Below are 13,825 nucleotides of genomic sequence, written 5' to 3'. Positions count from 1 at the left end.
TCCCACTAGTTTTTTTCCTCTTCCCTTGTCTGTCTCCTTCCCTCAGTTGCCTCTTTCTCATTAGTCCATTCCTTTCTTCTTTCTCCTATATTCCATCCGTTTTACCCAATTGCCAATAGTGGGTCTGTGTCCCCTAAAGCCAAGTCTCTGAAATGTAATAAATTTGAAGTCCCTTTGGAACATCTGTTCAATAGTTTGAAGCTGACTCCATATTGGTAACAATTATGATTTTTATTTAAGCATAAGTGAAACGTAACATGTTACAGTACTACAGCAGCAGTTTACAAATTACAATTGAGAGGTAATTTACTTGTTCTTAAACTTTGGGCAGTAGGCAAGGCCCATTTCTCATATCTTCTACTCACATACACTTCTGCACCTGTCTGGTGTCTATCCTGGTCCCTCTACACTGACAATGATCCAAATCTTCTTGGATATACCCCAAAAACTGGAAGTGTGGAAAAATCCATTCAATCATAGGCACAGCAAGTTCTGTGTTCAGGCACAGGCCTTTGACTTCCCTTATCTGCTTTTTATAGCCTTACCCTAGCCTTCCATGGTTGATAACACAACCAGGACCTGAGGACAAGAGTTCTAAATGTAAATATAAAAGAGATTTTAACATACTAATTCTAACAGATTTCTTACATTACAGCAGTGAAGACTTAAATACTTAATTGGCTGCAAAGGGCTTTGAGACAACTGGTGGTCATGAAAAATGCTATCTAAATGCAAGTGTTTTTTTAAGATGAGAAATAAATCTAAAGTAATATATCTATAGACTAGCAACCTTAATATTAAACTAAAAGCTAGCAAAGTGTAATGCTGAAAAATAGTAAAAGGGAATATATTTGATTATATTGATTATATCTCAACAACTTGCAAAAGTTTGCACATTTCCAAAGACATAGAAGAGTTAAGGCTGTAGACAGCTATATGTCTCACTCTGTTCTTTTCTTCTCTCTTCTTGCAATAACAAGGCCACTTATGATATTGCATCTGCCAGAAGTCAACAGGCAGTCCAAAACAGTGTATTTTTGGAGAACAGTAACTTTAGAGAAAAACTTAGGTCATTTAGCTCTTGCAATGGCTAACCTTTCAAAATACCCTCAAAAGCCCATATTATTACAGTTGCTGCCTTGAATAGGAGGAGCTATAATTGACCCCTTGCTCAATCTTATTACTTATCTTTCTTCGGGAGGTCCACGAATTGCAAGTTATTATCATGTCAAATAAGTACATACATTCCAAGCAACAAGTCACGATACAGACAAGGCAAACCATAATACATTGCACAGAAAGCTATCTTTCTTTCATCTTTTGGGCCTCCTTATCTCGAGAGACAATGGATACGCGCCTGGAGGTGGTCACAGAAAGCTATAGTTTACCAAATAATCAAGAAAACGTGGACTTAAAAGATTCTCCAGCTCTCCCTTTACACGTCTTCATCTTGTGCATAATTATTACTAAGTATTATTTCTCCCTGGAACTCAATTGTCCCAATCCAAATTCTATACCACTCCACTTCAACTTCAACTCCTCTGACATGTAGCAGTGCCTTTAACCCTATTGTCATAGTTTATAGATGGAATATATGTCGGTGCAAGGATGATTTAAAATGTTTTCTCATCCCCCTGAGCCACAACCATTTCATGTCATGCTGTTGACAAGTAACTGAGCATATCTGAGACCTGTTCTTAAGTGCAAATTCACCATGCATTTCTGCATGCTAGTTGCTTCACATGTAACATATCACGTTTGCCAACATAGACCAGTATCCCAATAGCATGCCACACTTGCCATCTGATACAATCCATTCTTGAGCTTTCAGGTGATCTTATGAAATGACCAGGGTTGTCTGGAGATCTTTGTTCATCTTCCCCTGCAGCAGCTAGTCTATCAAATGTGGTTTTCTGGAAATGTTTATAGGCAAAGACACAAACATTCCCAAAAAAAAACTATCAATTTAATATTCTCACCTACACATTCCTCACTTTCACTAGCCTGTTAGGAAAATTCCATTTGGTGGTGTAATTCTCCTATTTTTATCTTGCAGTCTCAATAATTTCCACAGTACCACAGGACATGCACGATGCCAATATCATCACCCTCTATAAGAACAAGGGTGACCGCGGTGACTGCAACAACTACCATCGAATCTTCCTGTTCAGCATAGTGGGGAAAGTCTTCGCTCGAGTCGTTTTAAACAGGCTCCAGGAGCTAGCTGAGCGTGTCTACCCTGAGGAACAGTGTGGCTTTCGAGCAGAGATCCACCATTGACATGCTGTTCTCTCTTCACCAGCTACAGGAGAAATGCCGCGAACAACAGATGTCCCTCTACGTTGCTTTCATAGATCTCACCAAAGCCTTTGACCTCGTCAGCAGACGTGGTCTCTTCAGACTACTAGCAAAGATCGGATGTCCACCAAAGCTACTAAGTGTCATCACCTCATTCCATGACAATATGAAAGGCACAATTCAGCATAGCGGCACCTCATCAGACCCCTTTCCTATCCCGAGTGGTGTGAAACAGGGCTGTGTTCTCGCACCTACACTGTTTGGGATCTTCTTCTCCCTGCTGCTCTCGCATGCGTTCAAGTTTTCAGAAGAAGGAATTTTCCTCCACACAAGATCAGATGGCAGATTGTTCAACCTTGCCCGTCTAAGAGCGAAGACCAAAGTACGGAAAGTCTTCATCAAGGAACTCCTCTTTGCTGACGATGCTGCATTAACATCCCACACAGAAGAGTGTCTGCAGAGACTCATCGACAGGATTGCGGCTGCCTGTAATGAATTTGGCCTAACCATCAGCCTCAAGAAAACGAACATCATGGGACAGGATGCCAGAAATGCTCCATCAATATCAGCGACCACACTCTGGAAGTAGTTCAAGAGTTCACCTACCTAGGCTCAACTATCACCAGTAACCTGTCTCTTGATGCAGAAATCAACAAGCGCATGGGAAAGGCATCCACTGCTATGTCCAGACTGGCCAGGAGAGCATGGGAAAATGGCACACTGATGCGGAACACAAAAGTCCGAGTGTATCAAGCCTGCATCCTCAGTACCTTGCTCTACAGCAGCGCGGCCTGGACAATGTATGTCAGCCAAAAGCGATGTCTCAATTCATTCCATCTTCGCTGCCTCCGGAGAATCCTTGGCATCAGGTGGCAGGACCGTATCTCCAACGCAGAAGTCCTCGAGGCGGCCAACATCCCCAGCATATACACCCTACTGAGCCAGCAGCACTTGAGATGGCTTGGCCATGTGAGCCGCATGGAAGATGGCAGGATCCCCAAGGATACATTGTACAGCGAGCTCGTCACTGGTATCAGACCCAACAGCCGTCCACGTCTCCGCTTTAAAGATGTCTGCAAATGCGACATGAAGTCCTGTGACATTAATCACAAATCATGGGAGTCAGTTGCCAGTGATCGCCAGAACGGGCGGACAGCCATAAAGACGGGGCTAAAGTGTGGCAAGACAAAAAGACTTAGCAGTTGGCAGGAAAAAAGACAGAAGCGCAAGGGAGAACCAACTGTGTAACAGCCCCGACAACCAATTTTATCTGCAGCACCCGTGGAAGAGTCTGTCACTCTAGAATTGGCCTTTATAGCCACTCCAGGCGCTGCTCCACAAACCACTGACCACCTCTAGGCGCTTACCCATTGTCTCTCGAAACAAGGAGAGCAAAGAAGAGTTTTTCCTCACATTCAATTTTACACATCTCATTAATTACCATTTTATCTCATAAGCTCTGGTGGAACTTTACTGTCCAATATAATCTTCACAAAATATCTTTAAAACATAGATCAAACATTCCCATTTGGTCCAAGTTATTAACAAATTTTGTTTGTGTTTTTTTAAAAAGAGGACTTTTATTTCCCAAAAATAAGCCAATACATTGTGCCTGAGTCCATTTTATTTCAAAATGATCCCAAGGAGTTGGACTGATAGGTTTTATCAATGTTCAATTTTATTTGCTCCCAAACATTTTGCTTGATAAACAGCAATTGGCAGGATCACCTAGACAAGTTTCCACCTATCTCTTAATGAAAATTTGATTCTTCCCTTAAATGTCAGCAAAATCGTCCTTCTCGTATCAACTTATTTTATCAATTCCAATTTCAGAAACAAATGACGCCCAGGCTTGGTTGTTTTACATTAGGGACAGAAGTGCTTGCAATTAGTTTGGGGGTAACTTCCATTTCTACCCTTCTCGACCACGTTGTCTCAGAAGTTAACAAGTGATTATCACCAAGCTGTGACATTCAATGTCTGCAGATAAGGTCTTAAATTCTTAAAACTGGTGGATCCCTTGCTATGTCATCAATATTCAAGCGGGCTGAAAAATCAGGGGCCTTTCCTTAAAAGAAATGTAAAACAAAAAATCTATTGTGGCTGCGCTCAAGAACCGAAGGGGTTAATCTGTCAATTCATAATTTGCTATCAATTTGGAAACGTAAAATTTAATAATGCCCTCTATGTAAATTTACATTCAGCAATGCAAAGGTTGTTGTGTGGTGAACTATAAAGACAAGCTGCCAGCTGAAAGGGTTAACTCCTTTGCATGTTTATGGTATCTGACACAATTGCATAATTTCATGCAAGTTTTTAAAAAACTTCCCTGATCAAAAAAGAATCAAACGCCATTGTTACTTCTTTTTCCCCAAGTCGTGATATCTTTTAAAAGCTGCACTGATTGTTATTATCCTTAGGAATTGAAAATCCATTACAGCAGCAGAAATCATTAGTGGCATCATTATTAATTTTAAATAAGACATTCTTATCTGTAAATTTTCATTTTAGATAAAACTTCAACTGTTTTCAAATTTAACATTTTTTGCAAAGGTTTCCAAACCCATGATTTTCCAGTACAAGCATGATTAAACAAGCAGAATCACCTCAAATGTCCCAAAATCCCAATTCAAATCATTAAACATTTAAGAAATTCAAACCTGCCAATTTTTTATGTGATAGTCTCATATCCAAGATTACAGTCTCTCAAATAATTTTAAATAACCAGAATTTCACTGTGGCCACAATAAAAGTTTGGTTTTCATAACTTGGTAGGTTAGTTAAATTCAATAATCCCAATTTAATTCAGACCAATATTTTATTAAGTAACTCAATAGTAAACACATAAAATAAAACAAAATAGCACATGCTTACGAAAAACATTAAAATCTTTTTTTTTTGTTCAGATGGCTTTCCAAATGATTTTTAAAATACTGAATGTAACAGGAATATTAAGGAAACTGAACATCGTGAGGCAGCAGCAGAGAGAGAGAATTTTAGAAAGGTCATTCAGATAACAGAACAGCAAAAGTTGTTATCCCTAATGGCTAACACTACATGAACTACTTGTATGTGTTCATAGAACTAATAGTTACTGCCTTCCTTTCTAATAGCACAGTGACGATAATTTGTTTTCTAGAGTGGGGCCATAGGGCTGAAGGTTGAGAGCTTCTAGTCACACAACAAATATTAAGTACTGAAGTTTAAACACAGGGAAAAAGTAGGAGTGTTTTTTGTAAATCATCCAGATTATTTTTTTTCCTGGAGAGGAAACATTTTCCATCATTGCTATTTTGAGTCACCATCTATTTTAAATTAGGAACTGCTCCTTGTCATACAGCAAAGACTGACTTTTGCACATAGCACAATGATATGGATCATAAGAAATGTATGATGTGAACAGCCTGCTGGATAGGTTACATTCATGCCAATCTAGAAACTAGCAAATGCTCACCAACAGCTTCAAACAAGCTGACAGCTCAGAAATGGTCCAAAACATGGTCCTTATGACACATGAAGGCAATGAGTTGGGCTGAAAGTGCATTGCAACACATGCCCATCAGAACATCAGCTGCAGGTTTTCTCAATATTTCATCATGTTTTATTTACAGGGCAAAAAGACTAATGTACACTAAACCACGGTTGGCATTGTAACAGTAAAATAAACTCATTAACACACTGTTAAAATAATGCGGTATCAATGCATTGAAATACTAATGTCAATATTAATTTCCAGCACTGAAATGTCAGCCTGGATTATGTAATCAAGTCTCTGGAGTGGGTCTTGAATCCATGATCTTCTGGCTCAGAAGTGAGAGAGTGCTATCACTGAGCCACAGTTGACACCTGAATATCCTGCATAATCAAGAGTGGGAGAAAATAATATCTGGTTTGAATGATCTGATTTGGAAAGCCTGTCTGATTTCCATTAACCCTACTGTTCATATTGATACATTCCAAGCCTCATGAGCAATACTCCTTATGAAATATTGGCAATCTGATGAATGCATTGAAAAGCTATCAGTTGAGAAGTATGGGAGTATTGAAGAGGCCCAGTGTCCTCTGAATTGTACCCCAAGACCCAGTTAGCAACAAAAGGAGTATAGGAGAGAAATTTCTGCAAAATGCAAGATGGAAGATCACGTGACTCACTAAATTGTGCTTTCTGAATAGGTTATCCTCAATTAGCAATTAACTAAAAACTTTACTTGCTTGAGCAAGTATCACAACTTTTACTAGTAGGTTAAGAAGCATTGTCAGGAACTCCATGCACACTGTAATGTTCAGAAAGCCTGTGCATAATGCTCTTATCCAGATGTAGCAGAAACCTTATCGCTACATATCGATCTCCAGGTCATCAGAGCTGCAGCTGTATTCAGGGGCGATTCACATGCTAAAGTTGATCCAGTTGAACAGAGAGATATTGGGCTGTAAAATTAACACACTTTTTATCCATAAGGTAAGCATTTATGTTTCAATTGTACTCTATTTTGGAACCATTAATATTTTCAGTTGGGTAGCAAGGCATTGTAAAAATAATAGTCCAAAAGATGGTAAAGCCTTGGATTACAGCTAATTGTAATTTCTGAATAGCCCCAACTGTAATTAACTGATTGTGATATTGTAATTGAAAGTGCAGAGCATTTCAGAGGACCAGGATTTCTTTTTAGCAGCTAATTACAAGGAATGTTGCAAAACTAGAGTAGAACAATGCTTAAACAACAGTTTGTCATGCACAATTTATTACACTTATGAAGAGAATTTGAAATATAGGATTTCAAACAATGGGTAATAAATGGGTACTTACTTGCAGGAGATAATCTACTGATATATGTCCTTACCTGATATGTATGAGCCAATTTTTTATCAATCACTTTTTGCAGTTTCACCTTAAAGGAATTAAACAGTTAAATGAGTTACAAAGTAAAAGCAAATTCACTGTATTAATCTAATTTACATAGCTCTCTGATGGTGAATGGAGACATTGACCACTATAGTACTAAGTTGCAATGACTAAAGAAATTTTAAGTCAGTATTGAGTTGGCCAATTGCAACATGAAATGCTAAAATTGGGCATTTGGACAAGGTACTGAATGGCGTGCCAGTGTCCACTGACTATACACAGTAAAGGTCAGTGCCTTTCAGAGAAGAGAGAAAATTGAGAAAAAAAATTATACTAAAGCATTTGAAATTTCACTGCTTGATTGTTTGCTATACTTCAGCTTGTACTATGCAGAAGCACTTCAATCAGCCTTTTATGTTAACACATTTCTATTACAGATTTTAAAGTCAATAAATGATTGCATAGTTGATATCCAGTGACTGTAACTCACCATTGCTCCTGTGCTTCTTCAGTAGAACCACGAAAATCACAACAGCAGCAAGAAGTTTCAAGGATAAATACAGGACCACAACTAAGAAGACAATGTTCCATTTCATAGGAGGACTGCATAATGAAAAGTAAGATTGATACCTTTTATAAAGAAACTGTTTCCAAAAGACAGTATAGAAATATGGGACAAAGACTAAACTTGAGATTGCAGTGCAACAACAATCAAGACTAAAAAACTCTATGAAGGTTGCACCTTTCGACAAATTGGTGCAAGGACAACACCTTTGAAGAAACTCTTGATACCAATTTCATCTTGAGATACATCCAGTAATCAGACTTCATTAAGTTTATCAGAATATGCTTGAGCAGTTTCAAAATCTAGATCATATTTTTGAAACTGTTCCAAAAGTACCTCTAAAGATTAGAGCAGATCTTATGAGTGCCATTTTGAAATATCCAGTGAAATAAAACTATCTTGCCAGTTAATGACACCTGCCATTGTAATGAAATGTTCTGACGATATTATCAGAAGATACAGCAAATTCTGCAAAAATGTTGCAGTCAAGATTTTCTTCATCACGAAGAAGTTTTCACTAGCCCCATCTACCGGACACTGAGGATTTATTTCCTGCTCATGTTAACATTTCAGGTGTAGACCCTACATCAGCACTGGAGGATATTACAGATGAATGGCATTAAAAGAACAACCAAACAAAGGGGAAGGGGAAAAAATACACATGCATGCGACTGCCAGATTGATCTGTAACGTGATTAAGTGCAAAACAGGTAGTTATAAAACAGGAGTGATACTAGCATGAGACAACAGGGGTCTCAAAAAGAGAAATCAAAGAAATTAAATATATTTATAAGATTCACAGAGAATGTGAATAACTGAGGAGGTGGAGATGAGACAGAAATGGAAGCACAAGAAACAAAGTGGAGCAGACTTCAGTAGCTCAGGAGACAAATAAAGCAGACTACCCACCAGCACAGTGTTCAGATGGAGGGTTTGCAGCTCAAGCATTAACCCATTACCCATTCCCCCCTCCCCAGAACCACTGGGACACTCATCATCCATTGTCAGCACTTTCTGTCAAAGAGAAAGTGGGAGTTATAGTTAACATCTGCAGTTATTAAAGTCAGTATTACAGTCAGGGGCTGCAAAGTCCCTAATGGAAAGATACAGTGCTATTCCTTGAGCTTGTATTAAGATTCATTACTGCATTGTAGAATACCAAAGATGATGAGATTAGAATGGGGAACTGAAGGTGCAAGCAACAGGGATCTTGTAGTTACACTTGCAAACAGAACGGTAACCTAATCCAGATTCGGTCTCGCCAATGCGGAGGAAATTGTTAATGCTGTTCATCTTTATTATCCTACAATGCTGACACTTGAAACATCAACTTATCTGTTCTCTCCACAGATTCTGCCTGACCACGGTGCTGCTTCCGTATTTTTTGCTTTCATTTCAAATTTCCAGCATCTGCAGTTTTTTTTTAATGCCCTTTATACTGCAGCTCACTGATATCACTATTAGTGCCTAATAATTATAATGTAACAAATAGTGCAGTTTACTTTACTCCTGTTAGATACAGTTAAGTACTTGCCAAATAAACAATGAGAGATCTATGTTACTGTACATGATTCAAGCACCAGGAATTCTGTTCTGTTACATTGTAGTAACAACTCTGAGTTGACTTAGTATTATTTTATTTGTTATTGATTTACCCACCAATTTTAATATAACACAGAACATACCTAATTGCCGATTTTAAATCTGTTGTTGTTGGACTTGGTGCTGTTATCAGAGAAGCTGTTGAAGTAAATACAGACATTCAACATGGATTGTCATGTTGCTGATGATTCACTTATAATCTGATACATTTGAAATCACAGGCACTGAAATTCAATTATATTTCCAATACTGCTCCCTGCCAGAACTGTTCAATTTATAGAATGCTATAGAATGCTGTTTCTACATACTTCATTGATAAAGTGGCAGTTATTCAACTATCCAGTTGTGAAGCTAATTGTGTAATTCTTCAGTTTTGTTATGCACTGCAAGTTTAGTATTGGGCACCAACTCACCCACCCACATTCCAAAGAATTTTGTATCAGATCAAATATTTACGAACATACGAATTAGGAGCAGGAGTAGGCCACTTGGCCCTTTGCGCCTGCTCCGCCATTCAATAAGTTTATGGCTGAACTGATTACTCCACATTTCCACCAACCTCCGATAACCTTCCACCCCCTTGCTTATCAAGAATCTATCTACCTCTGCCTTAAAAATATTCAAAGACTCTGCTTCCACCACCTTTTGAGGAAGAGAATTCCAAAGACTCACGACCCTCTGAGAGAAAAAATTTCTCCTCATCTCTGTCTTAAATGGGCGACCCCTTATTTTTAAACAGTGACCCCTAGTTCTAGATTCTCTCACAAGGGGAACCATCCTTTCCACATCCACCCTGTCAAGACCCCTCAGGATCTTATATGCTTCAAACAAGTCGCCTCTTACTCTTCTAAATTCCAGTGGATACAAGCCTGGCCTGTCCAATCTTTCCTCAAAAGACAGCCTGCCCATTCCATTAGAGAGTGGCAAGTCCTCCTCTTTCTAAACACTTAAGCTTAGAGTTTTCTCTTTGTGTGCAACCTGAAAGTTAGACCAGAAAATGTGGCCAATGGCATGCCCATTTTGCCAACATCAAGTTACACCCAAGTATTCACCTAATCTCATTAGAATACTCCAGACTTAAAACGGGTGCAAACGATTGAGCCCAAAGATTCCACATCAGTAGATTTCTTCTTTGAGTCTTAAAATTCCAGTTTCAACTCATTTAATCATCTATCATGCACACTGGGAAAGCATGTTTGAAAGCCTCCAATTGAAGTTTTTCCATTTTTAGATGCATTAAAAGAAACAGAAAAATGCCGATGCACTGTCAGCGAGGATAATTTTTTTTAAAAGAAGCTCAAAAAATTGTAATACAAAACACCAGGAAACTGGTTGTTTCCTGCTATGCCTGAAAATCTGTCACACCACCGGACATCAGCAATAGGTGGATACTCACGTGAAAGTCGATGGTGCGGCCAGTTTTGTTGCCAGAGCTTTGTTCAGACGGAAGGTTTGACATAAAAGATTGAGTAGTTTGGGGAATATTGTAGTTACGCACATAACTTGCCCACACCCAAAATGCCACCATCTTTTAAACCATGGAATTTGTTTGCGTCCAGATTACAGGTACATCAGGATGCAAATATGGAGTAAATGCCAGGTCTTAAACGTTAACCGAGTCCAGACATGAGCAGAACTCTCTCCAAGCACTGCTTGCTACAATTATAGCCAGACAATAGGAATCCAGACTGCCTGGCTGGAACCAGAACCACAACTGTCAGTTTCATACTACTAGCTGCAATGTAAATGCTAAATGCATCATTAAAAACTCATGAATTATGATTGAGTAGTTGGAGTAACCAGTCAAAGTTGACTGAGACTACTTCTGTACATTTCACAAGAAAATCCTACGATGTTTAGCGTTTTCTTAAAAATTGTCCTGCAGAATTGATGGTGCACACTCTGTATTCCTGGCTGCCCCCCAAAAAATCAAGGATATCTCTGCTGACAGCCCCTAATCAACTCCACAGTATGGCTAGGTTCAACTTAATCGTACCAGCACCAGTGAATGAAAACTGGACACTGAGGGGAAAAGTCCACTGAAATGTTTGTCAATCATGAAATTTTACAAATATATCAACACCAATTTGCACTTCTGTAGTGCCTTTAATATAGTAAAAAGTCCCAAGGTGCTTAACAAGAGCATTATCAATAAAAAAATAACTGATGCTGAGCCACAAGAGATATTAGGACAGATGACAGATTAGGACAAAAGCTTGACCAACGATGTAGAGTTGAAGGATCATCTTAAGCGGAAAGGTGGAGAAACTGGGCGGCACAGTGGTGCAGTGGTTAGCACCGCAGCCTCACAGCTCCAGTGACCCGGGTTCAATCCTGGGTACTGCCTGTGTGGAGTTTGCAAGTTCTCCCTGTGTTTGCGTGGGTTTCCTCCGGGTGCTCCGGTTTCCTCCCACATTCCAAAGACTTGCAGGTTGATAGGTAAATTGGCCATTAGCAATTGCCCCTAGTATAGGTACGTGGTAGGGAAATATAGGGACAGGTGGGGATGTGGTAGGAATATGGGATTAGTGTAGGATTAGTATAAATGGGTGGTTGATGGTCGGCACAGACTCGGTGGGCCGAAGGGCCTGTTTCAGTGCTGTATCTCTAAACTAAACTAAAGCGGACAAGTTTGGAAGGAGATTCCAGAATTTAGGGCTAAGGCAGCTGAAAGCATGGCCGCCAGTAGTCCAGACAGATGCTGTGTGACCTATCCTGTCTATGCTTGCTTTCTTGAAAGAGCCTATCCTGTCTATGCTTGCTTTCTTGAAAGAGCCATCCACTTAGTCCCATTCCCATCCTCCTGATCCACCCTTTAGATTTTTTTGGTTTCACGCATTGACCGGTACAGATACAATCGGCCAAAAGGCCTCCATCTTTGTCGTTTCATTCTATGATTAACTACTACCCTTTTAAAAGCTATTATGAAATCAGCTACCACTGCTGTTTCAGCTGGGATATTTCATATTGTAACAGCCCTCTATGTAAAAATATCTCCTAATCTTTCCCTTGTGAGGTCAGGAAAGATTTAAACACAGGAATAAGAATCTTAAATTTGAAGTGTTAGGGGACGGGGAGCCAATGATTGTTGGTAGGGGAGGGGTGGACAAGGACAAGGACAAGGGCTTCTGTCATTCCAATGTTTAACTGCATGAAATTGCAGTTCATCCACAACCAGGTGTCAGACAAGCAGACAGAGAGGTTGAGGGAGTTGCAAGAGGTGATGGCAAGGAATAACTGAGAATTATCGTAGATCTGGAAGTTGATTTTATATATTCAGATGAAGTTGCCAAGGGAAAGCATGTAGATGAGGAAAAGAAGGGGCAAAAGATGGACCCTTCAGGGATTGCTAAGGTGACATTGGAGGAATAGGAATAGAAACCATTTGAAGAAATGCTCTTACTACTATCAGATCAGTTAAAGTGCAACCATTAGAAGGCAGTCACGCCAAGCTGAACAATGGAGGAGTGATGTTGGAAGAGGATGGTTTGGTTGGCTGTGTCAAAGACTTCAGGGAAGAGGGAAAATGCACCATAATGACAGTCACAGAAATGTAATTTGTGAAGAAGGGTCTCTGGCCTGAAACATTAACTCTGCTTCTCTCTGCACAGATGCTGCCAGACCTGCTGAGTATTTCCAGCATTTCTTGTTTTTATTTCAGATTTCCAGCATCTGCAGTATTTTGCTTTTATATTAATGTGATTTGTGATTTTGGCTCGTGCTGTTTCAGAACAGGATTCAAACAGGGAGTTTTAATAAGATGGACACAGAACCAGTAATATGGCTTTGTCATTTCTGTATTTTTCTTTCATTTATCTTCACAACTCTCCTTCTATCTTCTTTCCACTGTTTGATGGTCAATAATAAACTCCCAATAGAGTAGCAGTTCCCTTCTGATTACTCAGCTCTAGCCAAATAGCTTCAACTTTATCCTCTTTATCATCCTTACATTCTAATGCTCTCTCAGGCTAAACCAGACTGCAACCTAAGTGACCTGTTCAGCAAACTCAGCTTCAGATGCCATATCCTTTCCACCCACAGAGACCTAGTTTCACCTCCCAACGTTGCCAGCTTCCAGGACTGAATGTCCTTATCTGTGTAGCTTGTGTTCTTGTAGAGCTAATAGTCGTTAACACTTTGTAGTCTGGCTTTAATGTTGAAAGCAAGAGTCTGTTATTGTTTTATGAATATATTTTCAAAGTGATTCCTGACAATGCAGTGGCCCGCCGATGTCATCAGAGTGCTCCAAGCTGTGCACATGCGCAGCCTACGTCTTGCCAGGACTAAGTGGCGCATATGCGGGATGACATCATCATGTAGCGCCGACATCATCCTGTATCCGCACCTGGTCGGTCTTTGCGCATGCGCCTGGTCTTCGTGCATGCACAATAAAGCGTCATCGGGTATCCAGCCCCCACTCGGCTGCAGGGAGCAGCTGAATGGTAGATTTTGGGGCTGGAGCTCAATCCCTACCACTCACTTCCCCCAACTCAGCTACTCATTCCCGCCCCACTGGC

At 39.8% G+C, this 13,825-nt stretch overlaps 1 protein-coding gene across 3 annotated transcripts in view; it reads right to left on the bottom strand.

The window, feature by feature from the left end:
- Positions 1–222: 222 nt before the first annotated feature.
- LOC137383901 (CMRF35-like molecule 8) overlaps positions 223–13,825 on the bottom strand; it is a 30,331-nt gene continuing 16,728 nt past the window's right edge. For 2 of the 3 annotated variants that reach the window (XM_068057281.1, XM_068057278.1), the window contains exons 4-7: positions 9,392–9,446; positions 7,632–7,744; positions 7,140–7,187; positions 223–6,726 (exon numbers count right to left, since the gene is read on the bottom strand). In XM_068057281.1, coding sequence (XP_067913382.1) covers positions 7,165–7,187; positions 7,632–7,744; positions 9,392–9,446 — 191 coding nt within the window. In that variant the 3' untranslated portion in view covers positions 223–6,726; positions 7,140–7,164. The remainder of the gene's footprint in view (positions 6,727–7,139; positions 7,188–7,631; positions 7,745–9,391; positions 9,447–13,825) is intronic. The other variant, XM_068057279.1, reaches the window with a different exon arrangement.

Source organism: Heterodontus francisci, chromosome 25 (assembly GCF_036365525.1).
Source record: "Heterodontus francisci isolate sHetFra1 chromosome 25, sHetFra1.hap1, whole genome shotgun sequence".
NCBI lineage: Eukaryota > Metazoa > Chordata > Chondrichthyes > Heterodontiformes > Heterodontidae > Heterodontus > Heterodontus francisci.
The sequence above is the reverse complement of the archived record's forward strand: the minus strand, read 5'-3'. Positions and strand labels throughout refer to the sequence as shown.